A 24,313-nucleotide genomic window follows, 5' to 3' on the forward strand; every position below is an offset into this window, starting at 1 on the left:
ACAGGTCAAGAATCACCAGAGGTGCTCAGTAAAAAATACACCAAGTTTCTGCCCCTTAGATCTCTAAGAGGTACAGGTATAGAATCACCAGAGATGCTCAGTAAAAAATACACCAAGTTTCTGCCCCTTAGATCTCTTAGTTTCTGCTCTTAGATCTCTAAGGGGTACAGGTATAGGATTACCAGAGATGCTCAGTAAAAAATACAGGTTTCTGCCCCTGAGATCTCTTAGTTTCTGCTTTTAAATCTCTGAGATTAGAGCTTGAATCTCCACATTTTTTAATAAATATGCCCAAGGTGATCTTTATTATATTGAAATAGATGTATATAGTACTTAGAAAAGAAAGAATAATTTTTTTCTTTTTTTAAAAAATGGGCTGAGAAGAAAATCCCTGCACAGAGTTGCAACTTAAAAAAATGTTGGTTTTGAATTCCTTTTAGTTATTACGAAACCAGAGATTTCCTGCATCCTATCATCATGCAGTGGAAACTGTTGTGAATATGCTGATGCCACACATCACTCAGAAGTTTCGAGATAACCCAGAAGCCTCTAAGAACGCCAATCATAGCCTGGCTGTCTTCATCAAGGTGGGGGCATCCAGGGGAGGTTGTCATTGTGATACGTATTTTAAGTAGCTACCTAGCATAGTGACTAGCTTAAGTGTTCTAGTAATGTTGATGACATGTTTTTATGCTAAAGAATAATCTCTATAGTAAATGCTGATTTACTATAGAGCTTAAGTTTTAAAGAGCTTGGACATGAAATCATTTATGGCTTGTTTTCCTCCACAGAGATGTTTTACCTTCATGGACAGGGGCTTTGTCTTCAAACAGATCAACAACTACATCAGCTGCTTTGCTCCTGGAGACCCAAAGGTAGGTTGGCAATTGCATATTGTGTTTCACTAAGTCATATTGGAAATCCACCTGTTCCTCTTATTCTCATCAGAATGTGCTTTCAGTCCCAGAGACAGCTCACTCTCCTCTTAGATATACATTAATATATATGAAATATTAGGAATTTAGTAATCCAGAATGAGAAATTAACATTACCCATTAGTTTTTTTCTAAAATACCTGAAATGACTTCTTAGATGCAAAATTAAAAGCATGTATCATAAATCACATGTTATTTAACAAGACAGAAGAAGAAACCATGTCATATTTCTGGTGATATTGTCTTTGTCCTTTTTTTTCCTTTTCCTTTTTAAAAATGCTTTAGATGTTTTAAATTATATCAAGTTTGTGTATGCAGTTGTAAGCCACCTAAAAGCCTTTCTTGAAGTAGACAAAATATAAATAATAAGCTAGGTGCTGGTGGTTCATGCCTGTAATCCTAGCTACTCAGGAGCCTGAGATTTGAGGATCATGGTTCAAAGCCAGCTGGAACATGAACGTCCATGAGACTTATCTCCAATTAACTGCCAGAAAACTGAAAGTGGCACTGTGGCTCAAGTGGTAGAAGGATAGCCTTGACCTGAAGAGCTCAGGGACAGTGCACAGGCCCAGAATTCAAGCCCCACGACCAAGATATAAAACTACACACACACACAATAAATGCCTAAAAATCTACTGCAGACACTGCTTAATGAAATGTGTTCTCAGTTCTCAAATAAATCCCTGCACCCATTCTAAAATTTGTAAAATAAAATTGAACCTGCAGTTTTCAGAGGTTCAAGGATTAGTGCTAAAAGATTGAGTATATTGTTTCTAATAGCTTTCTACAAAGCATCCAGTAAAGTTTTAATTGATGATTAAATTTGTTTTCCTACAGACCCTCTTTGAATACAAGTTCGAATTTCTCCGTGTAGTATGCAATCATGAACACTATATTCCTTTGAACTTACCAATGCCATTTGGAAAAGGCAGGATTCAGCGATACCAAGGTAATCTGTTTTAGCATGTTTTTATTTTTCACAGTGAGATTATGCTATAATTCCTTGGTTTCTTAAATTTATGAATTAACTTTTTCTGTTAAATTTCCATTTCAAAAATTATTCATTAAAATTCCTCTGTTTAAGCAATAAAAATATTCACTATAGTTGGTTTTACTTTTCATTTTTCTTATTAATCAGTTTTTCTTTTACCAGCTGTGGAGTCAAATGACACTCCTGTAGGTAGGTGTGGGATATGAGCTTGCTTTCTTGCATTTTCCTCCTCTAAAAGAAAAAGAATGCAAGTAGTTGCTGAAACTCTTGCATACGCTATTCATTTAGGCATTTCTGTGTACTCTTCCATTTTTAAGCTCATGACAAACGTAAATTTGTTTGTACCAAAGCTAAAACATTCAGGGAGCTTTCTTGCTCATGAGAACACTAGATTCTCTGGGATGTTTCTGAAAGAAGTAGAACAAACAAAAAGCTCTATTTCCCATCAAAAATGTATTCCACCATTTTCATAGTCCTTGTCCACAGTGGTAGCAGTATTTAACTTAAAGCAACATGGCTTACTCGCATGCTTTTTACGCTTGCATGCTGAGTTTCTTTTCTTCACTCTGTCTATTGAGTTAGGTCTGTCAAGTAATATTTGTTGAGTTTAGAGCTTACTGTGCTCAGAAGTATTAGTGCTAAAGGATGCCACCAAACTATTAATGATACCTCTGAAATTCAGAAGGAAACTTGCAGAGTTATTTATTCAGAGACATACCATCCCCCAAACAGGTTTTACTGACAGAGTCAGCATTCATGCATTCAGCAAATATTTACCCAGAACTAGTTGTGTGTCTAGCTTTGGAATATAGTTGTAGACAACCTAGATGAAAATTTTTGGGCTCTTTATATAATTGAAATATACAGATTGGTAGATAAATGTTAAAGAGGAAAAAAAATAAAGCAGCCAGGCTCAGTGGCTCACGCCTGTAATACTAGCTACTCAGGAGGCTGAGATCTGAGGATTGTGGTTCAAAGCCAACCTAGCACTAACGTCCATGAGACTCTTATCTCCAATTAATCACTAGAAACCCAGAAGTGGCATTGTAGCTCCAGGGGTAAGGCAGTAGCCTTGAAGTGAAGAGCTCAGGGATAGTGCCCAGGCCCAGAGTTCAAGCCCCACAACCAACAAAAAGAAAAAAAGAAAAAACAAAGAAAGTTTAAAACTTGAAAGGAGGAAAAATGACTGATAGGATAGCTAGATATCAGGTGGAACTAAATAATCATACACAGATCTGAGAGAAAGCTTCTTGGGCTGAGGGAACAGCCATCATCAACACTCAACTTCCAATGTAAGTCTCCCTCTTTGATCTCTTACCCCCCTTTTCTCCATATTTCAGGCATATCTGCTTACTCGCAGCTTTTCAAATACTCATACTTGCCCTTGCCCCCCTTCCGCCTCAGATAGCCCTCTCCCTGGTGAATCTTCCTCCCCCTCCCCAGTAGTTTATGTTACACATGTTTTGTGGGGGCTTCCAGGAGTTTCTCACAATCTTCCATTTCCCTACCAGGAATCAGTTGCTCTCCTCTGCCCTTCATCCAGATCTCACCACACCCTCTGTCACTTGAGTAATTTGTACTGGCTTCCAGACTCTGTTTTCCTCCCCCTGGATAAACACTGAAAGAAGCTCTTCATAGCCCATGTTTGGTCAGGGAACATGTTTTCGTACATGTTGTATACTCTGACCTGCCCTGATTGTACTCTAGCACTAACTGAGAGAAATAAGCCTTTCAGGTGCCCTTAGACTCGGACAAGTGCTCAGTGGATTTCCAGGGTATCTGAAAGCAAAAGGAACCTTAGGCAGGTGATCAAAGATCATATATAGAAAATTTGTCTTGTTATATGGATGAGGACAGATCCCTTTTTAGCATTCTCCTTTTTATTCCACTTGCTCAGTTCTTGCCTCCCTTTCACATAAACACACATGTATACACTAGCACGGGGCTACGGTGCATGTACAGTTAAACTGTAAGTAGTTCTCTTCTGAGAGACTTACGTGGACTCAAGCTGTGAGCTGTAGTTTGGATCAACTAGGTACAAGTATAAACACTTGCATATGTTTATTCAGGGAAAATGAATATTTTCCCCCTTCTGCTAAAGAGATTTACAAGTAACTGTGATATGCAGTTAAAGAAGGGTCTGTGGAAGTTCTTCTAATAATATGTTAGTATTGCAGCTCCTGTCCTAGCTTTAGCTGCCTGCAGCTTTTGAGTGCTGTTTAGCTGCTTTAAACGTACAGTCCCTCTTCAAGGTTCATGTTTGTGACTGTTTCATATCCAGAGGCGCTTTCAGTTTTGTCATGTAGCTTGTCATTTAGCTTACTTTTGAATTATTAGTTTGATTTGGTGTTTTTTCTGTTTTAGCTTACACTTTAACATGAATATAATTTAATTTTTTAGAGATACAAAACTAATAGGATATTTTAGGAAATGAAAAAATTTTCATTTGAAAAGTGTTGGTGACATTGAATGGGGGGACTGGGCACGGGCATACACTTGTGTTTTCCCAGGCACATACACACGGATAGCTCCACTTGCGCCGAGATCCCTGGCCATGTAAGTAACTATTAATATCACCTGGCTGCCAGGAGATGCAGGCATGCTGAGCGCTGGGGTTGGCCTCAGACACCATGGCCATCTTCTTTAATTTTTAAATACAGTCCGCTTCTACCTCGGGGTGACAAGAAAGAAAAAGAAGTAATAATCACAATAATAAAAGAAGAAAAGGAAAAAATTTTTCATTTACTTATTGAGAGCAGAATAAATGGGGTATGTGCTCATTTGTTCATTTAAAACACATCAAGGTTCTTGTTTGGTTTGGTTTTGGTTTTGGTTTGGTTTTCTGGGGCTTGAATTCAGGGCCTGGTTGCTATCCCTGAGTTTTTTCATCTAAGGCTAGTGCTTTACCACTTGAGCCACAACTCTACTTCTAGCTTTTTGGTTGTTAATTAGAAATAACAGTTTCATGGACTTTCCTGCCTAGATCAATTCAAACCATGATCTTCAGATCTCAGCTTCCTGAATAGTTAAGATTCAGGGTGTGAGCCATCAACACCCAGCTATCAAATATTAGAGTAATATAAGGAATTTATGATTAGGGCTTTGAACACTAATGTTTCCAGTTTTTCAGATAGGGCCTCTAGTGGTGGAGTGCTTGCCTAGCATGCACAACCCTCTGGGTTCAATTCCTTGATACCACATCCACTGAAAAAAGCCGGAAGTGATACTATGGCTCAATTGGTAGAGCGCTGGCCTTGAGGAAAGCCCAAGGATAGTGCTCAGGCCCTGAGTTCAAGCCCCAGGACTGGCAAAAAAAAAAGTTTTGCCTAGCATGCACGAAGACCTGGGTTCGATTCCTCAGTACCACATACATAAAAAAAGCCAGAAGTGGTGCTATGGCTCAAATGGTAGTGCTCTAGCTTTGAGAACACCCAAAGATAGTGCTCAGACTCTGAGCCCAAGCCCAGGACTGGCAAAAAGCAAATAAAAACAAAACAGGGTCTCGTCTTAACTTTGCCTGAGCAGGCCTTAAACTATTACCCTCCTGCCTCTATCTCCCAAGTAGCTTAGATGAAAACTTACACCACTATACCTAGCTCTTATTCTTTCTGTAATTACATGGTTTTCTGTACATATTACTCTTACATTTCTATTAATTTGTACATCAACAATTTTTTTCTATAAGAAATTTGTATTGGGGCCGGGAGTTTGGCCTAGTAGTTAAAGTGCTTGCCTAGCATGCATGAAGACCCGGGTTCGATTCCTCAGTACCACATACATAGAAAAAAAGCCGGAAGTGGTGCTGAGGCTCAAGTGGTAGAGCTCTAGCCTTGAGAAAGTCCAAGGACAGTGCTCAGGCCCTGAGCTCAAGCCCAGGATTGGCAAAAAAAAAAGAAAAAAGAAATTTGTATTGTTACTAATCTCATTTTAATTATATAGGATACTATGTTTTCCAAAATTCAAAATCCAGTATAATTATTTGTACTTAAGTACAAAAGCAGAGCAGTATTTTAGAGTCAATCCTTTCTAGTTTGAGACCAAATTTCATCATATATTGACATAGACAGTGAGCTGAATGTAGAAAATGGGTTTAATTTTTGTTTTATTCAGTAGCACTAGATTCTCCATAACCAAAGTAATTTCTACCCTTATTTTAGATCTCCAGCTTGACTACTCACTAACAGATGAGTTCTGTAGAAATCACTTCTTGGTAGGACTGCTACTTAGGGAAGTAGGCACTGCCCTTCAAGAATTTCGAGAGGTCCGAGTGGTAGCCATCAGCGTGCTCAAGAACCTGCTCATAAAGCATTCTTTCGATGACAGATACGCCTCAAGGGTAAGATGGCCCCAAGGGGAAGAAGTATACATTGATAAATGTCTTTTAAGTAACCTAAAGTAATCAGAAAAATCATGGTGACAGCATTAAGATTTTGTTATTTTTGTATTAAAGTCAAATATCTATGTGGATAGGAAAAGTTCGTATAAAAGAGATGGACAAATATAACTTAGACTTCCATTCAATTTCCAGAGCTGTAGAATAAACTAAGCCTCTGTGTCTTCATTTCAGAGTCATCAGGCAAGGATAGCCACTCTCTATCTGCCTCTGTTCGGTCTGCTTATTGAAAATGTCCAGCGGATCAATGTGAAAGACGTATCACCCTTCCCTGTGAACCCAGGCAGTGTACGTAAGCAGAATTGCATGTGTTTTTGGACTGCTTTAGTGGTTTGTATACCACAGACTGGATGGCTTAGAACAACAAAAATTTCTCTCAGTTGAGCCTGAAATCAAGGTATCTTCAGAATCCAAAAGACTCTGAGTCTGTGCATCTTTCTTGGCTTCTAGTGGTTATTGGTAGTCCTCAGTGTTCTTTGGCTTATGAGTGTATCATCCCATTGCCTGTCTTTGTCCTTACATGTTGTTCCCCTGCTGTGGTCTGTGATGTGGTTGGATTTAGGCCCCTTCTAGTAAGACCTCATTTTATCTTCTATTTTAATTACATCTAGGAAAATGCAATTTCTTTTTTTCTTTTCTTTTTTCCTTTTTTTTTTTTTTTTTTTTTGGTTAGTTGTAAGGCTTGAACTCAGGGCTTACTTGCTGTCTCTGAGCTCTTTTGCTCAAGGCTAGCCCTCTACTACTTTCAGCCACAGAGCCACTTGTAGTTTTTGAGTGGTTAATTGGAGATAAGAGTCTCACAGGGACTTTTCTGCTCAGGCTGGCTTCAAATTGTCACCCTCAGATCTCAGCCTCCAGAGTAGCGAGAGATGCTAAGTAAAATTTAGTCCTGAAATTTCAGGTGGACATGGATTTGGGAAGTAGAAAAGCCCAACCCAGTATACCCTCTCCTTACTTTGTCAATAATCTATACTACTCTAGGTAAATTACATTGCTGGCCAAGATGAGGTCACTTACTAAGCCTTCAACTCTTGGATGGTGGTAGCCTAATTCTGTTTGTCCAACAAAATTGTGTTGAGGGTGGTGTTCCGGGTAGTGCTGCAAAAAGGGCATGGTTCTAATCTGTGTCCTTAGAGTTCATGCTGGCTCCAGTTCTGATGGGAATATGCCTAGAAAAGACATTTCTTTCATCTCCAGTTTCTCCTCATTGGACTAGAGGTTAGGGATGGCAAGGGCAGGGACACTAGGCCCCCATCTCCAAGACTGATCACATTAATTTATCTTTGTAAGTTACTTTTATAAAAAGGGGCACAGGGAATTAAGCTGACTGAAGAATGGTCTCAGACATGATCAAACTTTTTGGTTGGAGCCTTTTATTATTTTTACTTAGTCTTCTATGTATAATGATTTGTCTTTTTTTTTTTTTTTTTGGCCCATCATGGAGCTTGAACTCAGAGCTTGGTACCGTCTCTGAGCTCTTCTATTCAAGGCTAGTGTTCTACCATTTGAGGCACAGTTCTACTTCTGGTTTTCTGGAAATGAGTCTCTCAGACTTTTCTACTGGCTTTGAACCACGATCCTCAGCTCTCAATCTCTTGAGATTACAGGCATGGATTACAGAAATAGGAGCCACCAATGCCCAGCTGGTTTTAATTATTGAAGCTTGTAAAAGTTTTATAAACTGAAACTTGTATTCTTTCTTTCCTTAAAGCTCTTTTCTTAGCCTCAAAGGGCTTATCTGCTATTAATTTGAAAAGATAGTACCCTTTCCTTTCCCTTTTATCCTGTACCCATGGGCTGACTCCATTGTCAGGCGCATCACTTTGTCGTTGCTGCATACACTTAAAGAATTTTCAGACTTGTTTCTGTCCTTTTTCCCTAACAATGACCCATTGTCCCCCCCCCATCTTTTTTTAATGTATACTACCTCTTCTCCAGGAATACATTTCCAAAATAATATTATAGTAAGATGATCTATGGGTTGTTTACACTGTTTCACATAGTGTAAACTTCCTCCATCCTACATGCTCCCCATATTCCCTGCTAATCTTATCCTATACAATACTGCCTTCCATGCTCTTTCAACTGTTTTAAACAGAATAAGTAATTCGGGACAGAATATGGTCTCCCTGTTCTGTTTGAATCTTGAGGAAAATAAACAGAAGGTCTTCCTTTGGCTTTCAACAAAGTAACAGTCCTTTTGATATAATTTAAAATTTATATAATTTCTCCACTGATGGGGAGTTTACCTGAAGCTCTAATAATTCAGAGACTCAATGTTGAGGGGTGTAATTCCCCGTGGCTTATTAGGGAGAGTAATGCCAATGAGTGCTGCAATTAGAAAGAACAAAGGAGGGAGAAAGCCCCAGAGTTGTCTAAGGAAAATTTGAGCATCAGAGCTTTGGCAAAGGATGGTGTGATGACTATAAAGCAGTATTTCTCTGCCTTCCCCACTTCAGTGTCCTCTGCTTACTCTTACTGACATGCTGTAGATTCATCTCCTACTCAGGGACATTGTACATGTCGGGCTATTCTATCTTGTTCCTAGAGTAGTCACTCTCCCATTTCAAGAACAGTTGATGAGTCTTGTTCAATCATCTTTCTTTGTTTCTTCCCTTTGCCTTTCACAGACTGTGAAGGAAGAACCCCTTGCTCTGCCAGCTGGAAACCCACTAGTGACGCCACAGAAGGGAAACACACTGGACCACAGCCTGCACAAAGACCTGTTAGGTGCCATCTCTGGCATTGGTAATGCTCCATGCTCTTCGTTTTGTTTTCTTTTTTGCCAGTCCTAGGACTTGAATCAGGGACCTGAGCATGGTCCTTGGGCTTTCTCAAGGCTAGCGCTCTACTACTTGAGCCACAGCACCACTTAATGGCCTTTTTTTTTGTTTCTTTTCTATGTATGTGGTACTAAAGAATCAAACTCAGGGCATCTTGCATGGTAGGCAAGCACTAGGCCAAACTCCCGGCCCCTCCATGCTCTTATTGGCCTTTCTCTAGTGTCACTCAAGTGACACAAATGACTTGTAGTTCATTGGTGCATCATACTTGCAAATTAGGACTTGAAAGTCTCAGTTTCTGCCTTGAATATTCTTTTCCTGGTTGTGATGTTTAGTGACCAAAATCCCTCTGCCATAAACTGTAGTGATTCTAGAATTCTTTTTTTTTTTTTTTTTTTTTTTTTGCCAGTCCTGGCCTTTGAACTTAGGGCCTGACTACTATCCTAGGACTTTCTCAAGGCTACTACCACTTAAACCACAGCACCATTTCTGGCTTTTTTTCTATGTATGTGGTACCAAGGAATTGAACCCAGGTCTTCATGCATGCTAGGCAAGCACTCTACCACTAGGCTAACCTCCCGGCCTGATTCTAGAATTCTTATGAATTCTGATCACATTGTATTTAATTACTTGCTTGTGCTAGTTGATTTTTGTTAAATGCTTAAGTTGATTTGCTATTTATAATCTTAATTGGATTGTTTATGCTTTTAGAAAGGGAATATCTTTGCAGATGTTGGGATTTTACTTATGGTGTTAGTAACTTAAATGAAATGTCAATGTTGTTCACAGTTCTGAAGGAGGTAGCAATACATAGCTGATTCAATCCTGAAGTCACTTTTCAAATATCTTCTAACCTAAAATATTTTTTCTATATAAAACATTGAAGAACAGCCCCTATGAGAAAGAAAGCAGATGGCAAGTATCAAGATTCAAATAGAATAATTCTCCCATAAGAAAATGCCTGAAAAAAAAATTCCTATTTATATATGAACCGAGCCATAGCTCAAAAATACAGTAATAGTAAATACGTATATATAATGGAAAGAATTATCTTAGATGTTTGCAGATATTTTTCCCTCTCCTTGCCACATTTTGAATGAATGAAACATCCTCTATGGCTGGTGGTTAGACTACCCATAAACAGTACAGAAGAAAGTACATGCCCTTTTGTCCACTTAATTTACAAGACTATTGTCTATTTTGAGTGTAGACCTTACCTTTTGTATTATTATACGCCATTTTTAAGGTGAAATGGAGTAGAATGTAAAATTGGAAGGCCTACACCAGTGCCTAAATTTGTCTTATACTACTAGTACCAATTTTTTTCTCATTTATGTTAATGTATATTTTTCATATTTATATTCTCATTTAGCATTTTAAAGACAAAAAGTTCATTAATAAGAATTTCTGGAAGCAAAGTCTAGCACACAACAAACACTTAACAAATGCTGGCTGCTGTTCTTCCATTTGCTTCTCTTCTGGGGCCTTCATTGTATCTCTCTCCTGTTGTGCCCATATACCAAACTGGTGTTATGAAAATGGGGAGGTGAACTTCTTTGAGGGGTTTTATTTGCAATAATTCATGCTACTAGCTTAGGTCAGACAGGTAGTCTGGTCTCTGCCATTGACTAGTTGCTGGAACAAGGTATCCACGCTTTTGTTTGCATTTCTGGTAGTTGTAGCAACTTATTTGTACATCCAGTGCTCAACGTAAGATTCTTAGCCTTCAGGAACAAGCAAACTTTTTCCCTGTATCTCTTTCAGGGAATCTAATTTCACTAGTTAATTAAATTTGGAGCATGGTACAAAAAAATTTCTAAAAGTGGTTCATTGCCTGAACAAAAACTACTCTGAGCTGTGGCTCACACGTGTAATCCTAGCTCAGGAGGCTGAGATCTTAGAATCCAGGTTTAAAGCCAGCCTAGGCAATACAAAGCCATGAGACTCTTATCCCAAGTAATCACTAGAAAATGGGAAGTAGGTCTGTGGCTCAAGGGTAGGGCAAGTAGCCTTGAGCTGAAGAGCTCAGGGACAGCATCCAGGCCCAGGGGTAGGGTGGTAGCCTTGAGCTGAAATGCTCAGGGACAGCGCCCAGACCAGAGTTCAAGCCCATGACACACACTCCTCCCCCCCAAAAAAAACCTACTCTGAGGTTCATTCATTTCACATGCAAGCCATTTTAGGTACAGATTCATTTTTTTACCTACTCACTGTATTGGGCTGTTAATACAATGGGAAGAGGAATGAATGAAACTCATGTGTTGTTTCAGATCTTTAAGAATATTAAATACTTAGACACACACATACCCCCAGGAACAAATTAAGCATGTTGATTTACTGCATGTACATGTTTGCTTTGCATTAGGACCTTAATTTTAGAATTAAGCCTGAAAAATCAAATTTTAAGGACTAATTTTTCTTTATAGAGGACCTCTTTCTCCTGAATTCTGTTTTCTCTTAGCTATGAAATATAATTATATTAGGATAATTATAATTCAGTGATCATGTATCATAGTTTCTCCATAGGATTTTCACCTGTTCTGTGACAGTCACACATTTTCTGTTCTGGGAATAGAAGCTTATGACTGAAGTTTTTAGAAAATAGAAGGGTTTACAACTTTGATGTCACACGTCTTCCTTCTAAGAATAAAGATCACCTTGATGTTGCCTGAGAAATGGTGAATTTATATAAAAAATGGAGTGACTTACAAAAACATTTTATTTCAACTCAGGGACTGGCTATATTGTTTTATTTATTTTAGCTTAGAACTTCTGTTTCAGACCATGCCAAATAATTTGCCTACTTAAAATAGTGATTGGCTTGTGAGGTGCCAATGATGCCATCTTTGACTTAGGTCTGTGAGACTGTGCTTAGAACTGCCAAGTGACAGAGTGAAAAAATTTCTTCTACTCTGGCCTTTTTCCACCAGGCCTTTCCTCTGGAGGCTTGGCTACTGGTTCATCCCAGAACTTCTTGTATAAATCTAATGAGTTACTTTTAATTATGTATTTTTTATGTCTTATCCAAGTAGCAAAACAATTTATTACCTTAAAAATTTTATAGTAAGCTGGGTATGGAGGCTCACACCTGTAATCCTAGCTACTCAGGAAGCTGAGATCTGAGGATCAGGGTCCAAAGTCAGCCATGCACAAAAGGATCTGAGACTCTTACCTCCAATTAATCACTAGAAAATGGGAAATAGGGCTTGGCTCCAGAGTAGGATGCCCTACCCCTGAGCCACAGAGCTCGGGGACAACGCCCAAGCCCAGGGATAGCCTTGAGCTGAAGGACAGCACCCAGGCGGAGTTCAAGCCTCATGACCCACACACAAAAAAGAATTATAGTATTAAGAGTCTGATTCCGCTTTCAAATGCTTATTTATTCATAGATACCACCAATTCAATTCCAACTTAAAATTTCTTTTTCCTTGTAACTATAGTAGAGAGCTCCAAAAATGTTTTGTTTGTAAGAGTAAAAATGGAGCTGACTGCCCCTGTCTCAGACCTGGAATGCTAACTGGAGCCAGGTTCCAGTGGCTCACATCTGCAATCCTAACTACTTAGAAGATTGAAATCTGAGGGTCACAATTAGAAGGCAACCACTCTTCTTAATTCCAGTTAACTATAAAAAGAAAAGAAGAGAAGAGAGGAGAAGAGGGAAAGGGGAGGGAAGGGGAATACATGGAATGGAATGGAGCTGTGCCTCAAGTGATAGAGTACTACCTTTGATCAAAAAGCTCAGGAATAGGGGCCGGGAGTTTGGCCTAGTGGTAGAATGCTTGCCTAGCATGCATGAAGACCCAGGTTTGATTCCTTGGTACCCCACATACATAGCAAAAAGCCGTAAGTGGCGCTAAGGCTCAAGTGGTAGAGTGCTAGCCTTGAGAAAGTCCAAGCCCAAGCCCAGGACTGGCAAAAAAAAAAGCTCAGGAATATCCCCTAGCCCTGAGTTCAATCCTCCAGAACTGACAAAATAAGCAGACAACAAAAAGATAAAATAAAAATGGACCAATTGCTATAGTTGTTCTTGGTGTCCAGGGCTAAAACCAGCAGTTAAGTTTATTGAAATTTGCTTATCTGTTAACAGTTTTGTTTATTAATGAGTAGCAGTTCTCTTTATTTGGTACTTTAAACCACATAATTTAATAAGCACTTATATCCTAACAACTTGGTAAACATATGAAAAAATAATAAATTTAAAGAAAATAGCTGTATTTTATTTATAACACACACATACTAGTGAGTTATGTGTACCTGATATAGTTTCTCATACTTTGGAATCTTAATTGTCTACCTCTATTCTCACTTCCTTGTCAAAATTGATTTTTTTCCAGTACTTCTTATCATAACTACGGAACATCCAGCTTCACAAAAATATGTCCAAATCAAAAAGCATATGGCATGCTCCAGTGTAGAAACTGAACTTTCCCTCCAAAGCCAAGTATCACTGTTTTTCCTGAAAATTTAAAATGTCTTGTGTACCTATAAAATTTGCTGGGATTCCTACACATACAGTGTGTATTGTATAGCTTAATTTGATCATTGAATAGTTTTAGGTGATTTATTTTTTGTGTGTGTGTCTCTGTTCTATCCCATTCTGAAACAATGAATGTCTCTGTACTCTGAGCAATCAAAGGCGATTGCCAATAAGTGAATTGACATTTATTGTGAATGTTTTGGGATGGAGTTTGTTTTCACTCATTTTATAAGACCTGTTTCTTTAAAGTGGACACAATTGAATACCACTCTTGAATCACTTCCTAACAAAAATGGGTATTATAAATGCATTTCCTTTACAGTCAGTGCTTACTGTTATTTTGTTATCTTAACCAAAACTTTGTTCTTGTCTTGATTTCCATTTAGCTTCTCCATATACAGCCTCAACTCCAAACATCAACAGTGTGAGAAATGCTGACTCAAGAGGATCACTCATAAGCACAGATTCGGGTAATAGCCTTCCAGAAAGGAATAGTGAAAAGAGCAATTCCTTAGACAAGGTAATTTCATTTTCACTCAACACAAATGTTTATTAGAGCTAATGTATTTAGTGCAAACTAGACTTATTGCATGTTTTAGTCAAATGAAACCTGCTTGTTTTGTTCTTTTGAAACAATGTCTTTTTATATAGTCCAGACTAGCCTCAAAAATCACTATGTAACCCTGGCTGGCCTGAAACTTGCATTCCTTGTGCCTCAAGCCTCCTGAAGATTGCACATGTGCCATATAACATTTGGCTTGATTTTTGTTTTCTTAAAAGGATCCAGTCAGTCTGAGCACTGGTAGCCCATGTCTGTAATCCTAGCTACTCAGGAGCCTGAGATCTGAGCATCAGAGTTTCCAGCCCAAGCAGGAAAGTCCGTGAGACTTTTATCTCCAATTAATAACCAGAAATCCAGAAGTGGCAGTGTGGTTCAAAGTGGGATGGCAACTAGGCCCAGAGTTTAAGCCGCACGACCATACACACACACAAAAAAAATCCGTCAGTGTGAATCAGAGCTTTATTTAAGGATGGAGTGTACTTCCTGAAATACTTTTTTTTTTTTTTTTTGGTATGGTGCTGGCCCCAAGGTCTTGAGCATGCTAGAGCAAGCTTGAGTACAGAGCTACATCCTCGCCTCTTGAAATTCTATTTTGTTTTGTTTTTGCTTGAATCTTGGATCAAGGCAACTTTTACAATGGAACAACACCTTGAACAAATGCTTCTTTTAGAGCTGAAGAATACTGTTTGTAACCCAGCCATCCATGCACTTGTGTATTAGGTCCAGTACAAGGTCCAAAAAAGTTTAATTGATCATATCCATTATTTAGGAATAAGGTACAATTTGAAATTACTTGTTTCATTATGTGCCCCACCCACAACACACTTTCCTTGCTCATATTTTATCTTAAAATTACTAAAGGCTCAAACTGTTTAATACTTTGTAAGAAAGGAAAAGGCTTGGCAGTTAAACCTGGAATCATGGTAGATTTGTATCAGCTTAGGTACTGATTGCTAAGTTATTTGAAGTTTTAGAAAAGTTTCTCTACCAATAAACAGCTGAACCACTTAGGGATATATTCCTCATTGTCAGAAAAATATCTGAAAAAACATCTTCCTTCTCAACAAAAGGTTTGTAATTTTGTCACATATTCTGTGGCTGGCATTGACATGATTATCTGTATACATGGATGGTTGTGGTTGTGTCGAGTGGTAAATCTCTTTTGTCCGGGTGTATGTCATGATATGTTGAACTTTTCCCTTGACCCCAACATGCCTTCGTGTATAGAAGGAAAAGCTGCTAAGAAGGCACTCCGCTTGTGTCATACGCAATGCTGGAGAGGAGGAGGAGAGCTGCCAGTCAGCCAGCAAACATCGGGTCACTGTGGATTTTTCCCTTCTAACCATCCCACTTTTGCCAGAAGAAATGTTGCATGCTGCACCCTTCCTCCCACTGCCAAAAGTACTGAGCTCTCCTTGCAGCTCCTATCCAGAGGGCAGAGAGACCCAACCAAATCAGTTTTGCCACTAATTACACCTATGTTTTGCTTTTAGATAAAAATACAAAGCCTGGAAGTGGTACTGTGGCTCAAGTGGTAGGGTGGTAGCCTTGAGTTGAAGAGCTTAAGGACAATGCCCGGGCCCAGAGTTCAAGTCCCACGACCAACAACAACAACAAATACAAAGCCTATTAACTTAAGTAAGCTTATGATATATATTTTTTCCTCAATTGGACATTTTCATAATTGGCCTTGACATTTTTGCCTTGGTATATTTGGAATATTGGTTAAAAAGAGAGATTCCGCATTTCAACCGGAAAGAGAGCTTTATCTTTAATATCTCCTCTGTTTTTAATCATGAGATGAGATTCTTAGTCTGTTTTTTAAAATGTGAATCTGCTATTTGGTGGTAAAACTGCCCTCCCTCTCAGTCCCGAGCTTTCTGATGTTTGCAGTATTGAGCTAAGCTGATGATGGTATTAACCTCATCAGTTTAGGGTCTTTGGCAGCGTGCTGAGGTATCTGTATTTGTTCTATTGGGCACTTGCTGGATATTTTATCCCAGCAGTGCTCATAATGGGCCCCAAGTGTCGCCTGAATGATAGCACCTGGGCTCTAGGCTTTTGTGGCTGGTACACAGCAATACTCAGGCTTTTATGCTGTTGCAGGCACTGGGTCTCCAAAGGAGGGATTGGCTGTGTAGTCTTCTGTGTTCCCACTTCCATCTTTGTCCCAGCACACATACTTTTCTGCATGAGGATTTAATTGGCATAACTAAAACTTCTGACTTGCCCCTTAGAAAAGTGTGCACAGGAGGCAAGCTAGAGCTCCAAGGAGCATTGTGTGTGTTATGTTTGAGTGATGGTGTGCCTTTGTTTAATGGTGCCTGTAATTTACTTGTTCTTTTCAATTTGTATGATTCAACTCAATTCTAAGAACATTTCTCCTCTTCTAGGCAGAAAATTTAATTGCATTTTTCTTAATATTATGAACTAGAAAAATTACCTGTATTTTCTTTTTAGCACCATCCAAGTAACACTTTGGGAAATTCTGTGGTTCGCTGTGACAAACTGGACCAGTCTGAGATTAAGAGCCTACTGATGTGTTTTCTTTACATCTTAAAAAGCATGTCCGATGGTAGGTTAAAAAATGAATGTGTGTGTGTGTGTATTTATGGTTTGTTTTCTTGCTTCAGTATTTAATTTTTCAATTGTATTTGTTGAAAATACAAAGGTTTAAAAATAATTTATATAAATATGCAGTAGGAATGCAAGTCTATGGACAAGACTCTGGAAAATGAGTTCTAAAACTGGATAAACGTCTTTTTTATTACTTATAATAACCTTGGACTTGCAATCTTAACTAAAAGAGACAAAAGCAGATAAATGAAATGAGGTTTTTTTCTATCTTGTCCAAACAAACTTACTGGCAACTTATATATTAGTCTCTTAAATTATAAAACACAACTGTTCATGGGTCTAAACATTTTTTCCATTTAGAACATATATGTGAGATATTCTTGGCTTTAACTGAAGGGAGAGGTATTTGGGTTTTTTGGTTTTGTTTTTTGTTGGTCATGGTGCTTGAACTCTGGGCCTGGGTGCTGTTCCTGAGCTCCTGAGCTCTTCAGCTCAAGACTACCACCCTACTCCTGGAGCTACAGCACCACTTCCGGTTTTCTATTGGTTGATTGGAGATAGAAGTCTCAGGTTCTTGGCTGGGAGTTTGGCCTAGTGGTAGAGTGCTTGCCTAGCATGCACGAAGACCCAGGCTCGATTCCTTGGTGCCACATACTTAGAAAAAGCCAGAAGTGGTGCTGAGGCTCAAATGGTAGAGCTCTAGCCTTGAGAAAAGTCCAAGGACAGTGCTCAGGCCCTGAGCTTAAGCCCAGGACTGGCAAAAAAAAAAAAAGCTTCAGGTTCTTTAGTGCCCTGTCTGGCTTTGAACTGCGATCCTCAGATCTCAGCCTCATGAGTAGCTAGGTGTGAGCCACCACACATGACATTTGTTTAGTTTTCTGATTGCAAAGTAGTATCATAATATATTTCTTTTTTAATGTATTTTATTGTTGGGGTGATGGAATGCAATTACATTCGTCAGGTAGTGGGTACATTACTTCTTGAACATTGATACCCATGTAGTAGATTGTATTTCTAGTTAAGCATATACCAAGCCCTTTTTTTAGTGAAAATGAAGAACTATTAGTGTTTTGCTTGTATCATATAAAGTTTATAACCATGATAGGACAGTTTCAACTCTAGTGGTATGATATATTCAACCCCATGAAATTATATCGTAGTTCTTACCCTGGTCACAAAAGTGATCTTATTTTCCCTACAACAAGCATGAAGGTATATAATGGACTGTTTTAAGGTCATTGAACTAAGATTAACTCTTTTGGAAAGAAAATGCCAGTTTTTTGAGAACCTGAGTAACCACTTGTGCTATATGTACCTAGTGACAGCAAGTACGAGTGCTAAACTTCCATTAAAATATGGCTCTTGCCTGAAAATGTAGTCATGATGATGATGATGGTGATGATGATGATAATTACTATTATTATTACTAAGCATTGAGCTTCCATTTCAACAGCATTAGCATCCTGACTTCTTAAAACAGATGGTAGGAATGATTGGTTCTCTTTATTTATTTATGAGAGAACTGTATAATTTCTTGTGATATGTTACTTTAAAATTTTAAAGTTTATGGCTGGGAGTTTGGCCTAGTGGTGGAGTGCTTACCTAGCATGCATGAAGGTCTGGATTCAATTCCTCAGTACCACATACATAGGAAAAAAATAAAAAGCCAGAAGTAGTGCTGTGGCTCAGGTGGTAGAGTTCTAACTTGAGAAAGCCCAAGGACAGTGCTCAGGCCCTGAGCTCAAGGCCTAGGACTGGCAAAAATAAATAGAAATAAATAATAAAAATAAATAAAGTTTAAAGAGAATAAAAAGAGAAAGGGGGGGGGGTCCGGGAGTTTGGCCTAGTGGTTAAAGTGCTTGCCTAGCATGCATGAAGACCCGGGTTCGATTCCTCGGTACCACATACATAGAAAAAAGCTGAAAGTGGTGCTGAGGCTCAAGTGGTAGAGCTCTAGCCTTGAGAAAGTCCAAGGACAGTGCTCAGGCCCTGAGCTCAAGCCCAGGACTGGCAAAAAAAAAAAAAGAGAGAGAGAGAAAGGGGGGAGTGGTACTGTGGCTCAAAGTGACAGAGCCCTAACCTTGAGCTGAAGAGCTCAGGGCAGTACACAGGCCCAGAGTTCAAATCCCATGACTGACAAAAAAAAAAGGAGGAGGAGGAGACTGAGCCAGATTTTTTTGAGTGATAATCAAATATAAAAATATAGAGCCTTTATTTTAATATCTCAATTATAAAGTTGAAATTCTTCCCATATATGTCAGAAATTCTAAATTTTGCTTCACGGTAGTGAGTTTTAGCTAGCATAATAAACCTTTTCTCAGTTTAAAGCATTCTTAAGTTTTTAGTATGGTATATAATTAGAATGTAATGCTTTTTTTGTGTGTGTGTGTGTGTGTGTGTGTGTAAAGCAACAAACATATTGAAAGCAGAATAATGGCTTTTAAGAAAAGCATACCACAACTTTTATATCTAAGCAAAACTTCCTCTTAAAGTCAGCCCATGAAGGGTTGGAAGCATAGCTCAGTTGGTATAGTGCCAGGTAATAAATGAAAGTGTCAAATACTGAGTTCAAGTCCCTGTCTTGGACCAAAAAAAATGTCAACCCTTCAGAAAGTCACATATATATATATACATATATATATACATATATATACATACATATATATATATTAATGCAACTACCTATTTAAAGCAATTTTAGAGTATCTTTTTTTTGTTGTTATTTTGATTTATTTGTTTTGCCAGTCCTGGGCTTGAGCTCAGGGCCTGAGCCCCATCGTTGGACTTTCTCAAGGCTAGAGCTCTACCACTTGAGACTCAACACCACTTCTGGATTTTTTTTATGTATGTGGTACTGAGGAATCGAACCCGGGTCTTCGTGCATGCTAGGCAAGCACTCTACCACTAGGCCAAACTCTCAGTCTAGAGTATCTATTTTTGTGTGTACACACCACTTCTAGGACTTACACTCAGGACCTGGCTACTGTCCCTGAACATTTTTGGTCAAGACTACTGATTGAGTCAAAACTTCACTTCTAGCTTTTTGTCAGTTCATTGGAGATAAGCATCTCATGGAGTTTCCTGTCAAGGATCACTTCCATCCACAATCCTCAGATCTAAGTCTCCTGAGTAGCTAGGATTACAGCGTGAGCCACTTGCACCTGGCTTAATCTATCTTTTTATTTGCCAATTTCCTTTAAATTATTTTTCCTTATAATTATAATTTGTAGGTCTCCCATAATAGACATTTTTGTCCTCAGGATCATAAAAATATTCTCCTATATTTTCTTCAAAGTTTGTATTATTCGTATTTTCACATTTATTTATTTATTTATTATTTAATATCAGTCCTTAGGCTTGAACTCATGGCCTACAAGCTGTCCCAGTGGCTCTTTCTGCTCAAGGTGAACACTCTACCACTTGAGCCACAGCACCATTTCCCAGCTTTTTCTGAGCAGCTTATTGGAGATAAGAGTCTCACAAATTTTCTGCCCTTGGCTGGCTTCTAACCACAGTCTTCAGATCTTAACCTCTCAAGTAACCTCCTGGAGCCACCAGTGCACAGCTTAAATTTTTTTTTTAATCTACCTCAAATTGAGGGTGTTATATGGTATAGGATGAAGGAGAAATTGCCCCCCAATTTAGCTTACCAAATAGAAAATCAAAATCAATTTATATCCTGTGATATAAAAATTATATCATAGGAGCTACTCTTTCCTTTCACCTGTTTGACACTTAATGAGTACCTCAGTGCTCACCCTTCATTTTCTTTCTCTGTAAAGAGCCATAGGGCTCAGCCAGTAGCCTGAGCCTAGAGCAAGGAATAGCAACAGTGCTATACCCTGGCTGCTGTGTCTCTGGTATCCTGGGGGCCACCAAGGCCTACAGAGCAACTCTGAGGCTTTCCAGCATTCATGTGGCTTTTCCAGGGCCCACCTTACCAGGATGGCTAGCCTCAAGTAACAAGTTTGTCTATCTGGATTCTGAATTCAAAATCTTCCAAACGGCAGGCCCGGTAGTGGTAGAGTGCTTGCCTAGCATGCATGAAGACCCGGATTCGATTCCTCAGTACCACATACATAGAAGAAAAGCCAGAAGTGGTTCTGTAGCTCAAGTGGTAGAGCTCTGATCTTGAGAAAGCCCAGGTACAGTGCTCAGGCCCCAAGTTCAAGGCCCAGGACTAGCAAAAAAAAAAAAAAAAAAAAAAAAAGATCTTCCAAAGCTAGAATTTCCCTGGTCTTCCCTCACTACTAATCTAATGGGTCAGACATGATCTTTAGAATCAAGTACACTTAGCTGGGTACTGTAATTCTAGCTACTCAGGAGGCTGAAAATCGTGGTTCAAAGCCAGTCTGGGCATGGAAGTCCATGAGACGCTTACCTCCAATTAACCACCAGAAAATCAAAAGTGGTGCTGTGGCTCAGCATGTTAGAGCTATAGCCTTGAGCTGTAATACCCAGGGATAGCACCCTAGCCCAGAGTTGAAGCCCCACAACCGACAAAAAAATAATCAGGCGCACTTGACTTAAACCTCAATTCAGACAGGATTCTTTGGGCAAGCAAGTGGAAGAATTACATTTCTCTGAGCCTCTCTTAGTACAACTGTAAATGTGAATTTCTTTCTGCATATTTTAGGGGTGAGAACTAGGCACACTGCCTGGAGTAACATAGATTCTTGCTATTTATCTTATGTCTTCTGGGGTCTTCTCTTCCTATCATAATAGGTGATTCTTCCTAATGCATGTAACTATGCATTATGCATTATGATTCTGACCAAATAAATACTTATTTTCTAGATGCTTTGTTTACATACTGGAACAAGGCTTCAACATCTGAACTTATGGATTTTTTTACAATATCTGAGTGAGTAGATCTCATTTTCCTTATTGCCTCTTAGGTTTTGCCCACATAATTAAGAGGTGTAGAGAATAGTGTTACTTGGGCCAGGAATGTGGTTTATGTCACATCTTGTCTTACTCTTTAAGCTGTTTTCCTACACCTCACTCCAGCACATATTTTCAGAACTTATAGGCCAACTGTCAGTGGCCAGCCTTAAATTATTGCAGATATATGGCTGTTATAGATGGGATACTTACTAAATACGCCATTTTAATCAAGTAATACAAAATTTATTTATTGGATTGGACCTTTGTTCTATGGCCACTGCCAACTACCAAAGTACTGATGCTGTGTGGGTCTTTCCTGACAGCTTAGTCATTTTCTCTGGATTTAAAGGATCTTGCATAAAATTCCTGAGAGCCAGAAGCAAAGGGCAGGTAGTAGGCATTTTTAATGAACTTGTTATTGCTAATTCATTTATATAGAACTGTACTGCAATTAAAAGTCTTCACATTCTCTACTAATTTTACATTCTGTCTGCAGAGTCTGTTTGCATCAGTTCCAGTACATGGGGAAACGATACATAGCCAGGTACTGTGGAGCATCGTATTTGTTGTTTTCTGTGTTACATGGATCTGAATGTATGGGAATGGTCATCTGTGGTGATTGACAGATGTGGTTTTCATAAGCAGCCTTAAAGACAGCTGGCAGGCTTTAGATTGCCACCATAGGATCTGGTAGTGCCTTTTCATCAACATTCTTGCATCCCTTAGTCCTGTTTGGTCTCATGTTTCCCTCTTGGAAAGATTGTCTCCAGTGGACTATTGCTAGTTCTATGCCCCCTTCCAGATTTTCACACTATTTTATTTCCTATGTCTCTTCTCCCTATTCCTTTTTGTATATCGTCTCCTTTCTCAATGATTTCTTTTCCATTCTCCCCTCCCCATGATCGTGTGTGTGTGTGTCTCAGCTGTGGGCCTGGGCACTGTCCCTGCGCTCTTCAGCTCAAGGCTAGTACTCTACCACTTGACACAGTACTACTTTTGGTTTTCTGGTGGTTTATTGGACATAAGAATCTTAGACTTTCCTGCCTGGACTGGCTTTGAACCGTGATCCTAAGATCTCGGCCTCCTGAGTAGCTAGGATTACAGGTGTAATCCACCAGCACCCAGCAGAATTCTTTTTTTTTTTTTTTTTTTTTTTTGCCAGTTCTGGGGCTTGATCTCAGAGCCTGGACACTGTCCTTGGATTTCTCAAGGCTAGAGTTCTACCCCTTGAGCCACAATACCACTTCCAGCTTTTTTGGTGTATGTGGTACCAAGGAGCTTTGTGCACTCTACCACTAGGCCAGGCTCCTGGCCTCCCAAGATCATTTTTATCATTCCTGTTCCTAACTACAAAGATACTAATTTCTCATCTAATTACTCTCCTTTCTTAATTTTTAGCCAATCTCAATTTTAGGTGAACTTTCACAAACTTCTAAAACAGAGACCTCACTCTTCTTACTGTGAATAATCACTAAGCGTTCCGAGTTCTTGTCTAACTAGAATTCTTTGTTGAGTATGTAAATCCCCTCCACTGTTCTGAACTGTACTCTTCCCCAGTTCCAGTGTCTATGGCCAAACAGCTGCTTCATTGGGGGACATTTCCTTGAAGCATGTTTTATTTTGTTTTGTTTTTTTCTAAGTTCTTATTCCTGCCCTCTAGTCATTGAGTATGTCTATGTGTGGTCCATCCTGTATCACTATATGTTTGGAGATTTGTTCACATATCATAGTATTTATTATTGTTTTTAACAGCTTAATTTAAGCAAACTTACATTTTTAAGAAAATCTTAAATGTTTAGTTGCAATTGAGATTTGTTTTTCTTATCTAATGTTCTCTTTAATAGCAATGAAATAGGATAGAGATGAATATACTTTCTATTTGAGTGTGAAGATTTGCATTTTATGTTAACATAAGTAAAAGTATGTATTCTCTTTTTAAAATTAGAGAGACTATTTGTTTTCCTCTTATTAATATTTTCTGGTTTTACTTGAATTATAGTAATTTAAAGTTCTCTAATCTTTTATTTTTATTTTAACAGTAATGTTTGTATTTGTTTTTAAATATTAAGTGCAAGTATATGCAAAGTACCTTTTTGCCAGTACTGTCTCATTCCTTGACTTGGATTCTCACTGACTTTGTCCATGAGGAGAGCAAGCACTGTGTTTTATAGCAGAAAAGCTCTGTGCTGGGGCGTGCTTCACACACTCTTTGCAGTTATTGCCACATATGTCACAAGATGACATTTGGAAAATGTTGTTCAAGTACAATTTCAGTGCTTCAGAACTTAAAATGGTGAATGTGGGAAGCTGAAGATTTCTTCCCTGACAAAATATTTAAAATTGGGTTCTATGAAGTAGATTACTTTCTTTTCCCCATTGGATATAAATTTAACTTTTTTCCAAGAAATCTGACTTTATAAGCCTCTGTATATATTTGCATTTAATATGAATTACTTTAAAAATATGATGGGCAAAGGAAGATGAGAGTGGAGATGTGTTACCTTGTCCCATGCACTATGAAAAGATCTGTCCTGCATTGTACAAAAATCACCATGGTTTCTGCTGCATGAGACAGAGATCTTGAACCATGATGTGAATGTTGTCAGCGTCTGCCATTCCCAGTGGTCCAGTTGTTATGTAACATTGGGCCTCCTCCTTTCACTTGGAAACCACCAAGCAGCATGCTGTTAGTGTGAGAGTCCATGCAT

The 24,313-nt window shown here is 38.8% G+C and overlaps 1 protein-coding gene across 8 annotated transcripts in view; it reads left to right on the forward strand.

Annotated features, from left to right (window-relative positions):
• Positions 1-24,313, forward strand: part of Dock9 (dedicator of cytokinesis 9) — a 265,843-nt gene that overhangs the window by 184,910 nt on the left and 56,620 nt on the right. For all 8 annotated transcript variants that reach the window (XM_090341935.1, XM_090341939.1, XM_090341934.1 and 5 more), the window contains exons 28-37: positions 441-587; positions 792-875; positions 1,773-1,884; positions 6,084-6,262; positions 6,494-6,607; positions 8,950-9,067; positions 13,966-14,099; positions 16,602-16,716; positions 21,516-21,582; positions 22,102-22,149. In XM_090341935.1, coding sequence (XP_090198061.1) covers positions 441-587; positions 792-875; positions 1,773-1,884; positions 6,084-6,262; positions 6,494-6,607; positions 8,950-9,067; positions 13,966-14,099; positions 16,602-16,716; positions 21,516-21,582; positions 22,102-22,149 — 1,118 coding nt within the window. The remainder of the gene's footprint in view (positions 1-440; positions 588-791; positions 876-1,772; positions 1,885-6,083; positions 6,263-6,493; positions 6,608-8,949; positions 9,068-13,965; positions 14,100-16,601; positions 16,717-21,515; positions 21,583-22,101; positions 22,150-24,313) is intronic.

The sequence above is a fragment of the Megascapheus bottae genome, chromosome 11 (genome assembly GCF_031878675.1).
Source record: "Megascapheus bottae isolate mThoBot1 chromosome 11, mThoBot2.hap1, whole genome shotgun sequence".
NCBI lineage: Eukaryota > Metazoa > Chordata > Mammalia > Rodentia > Geomyidae > Megascapheus > Megascapheus bottae.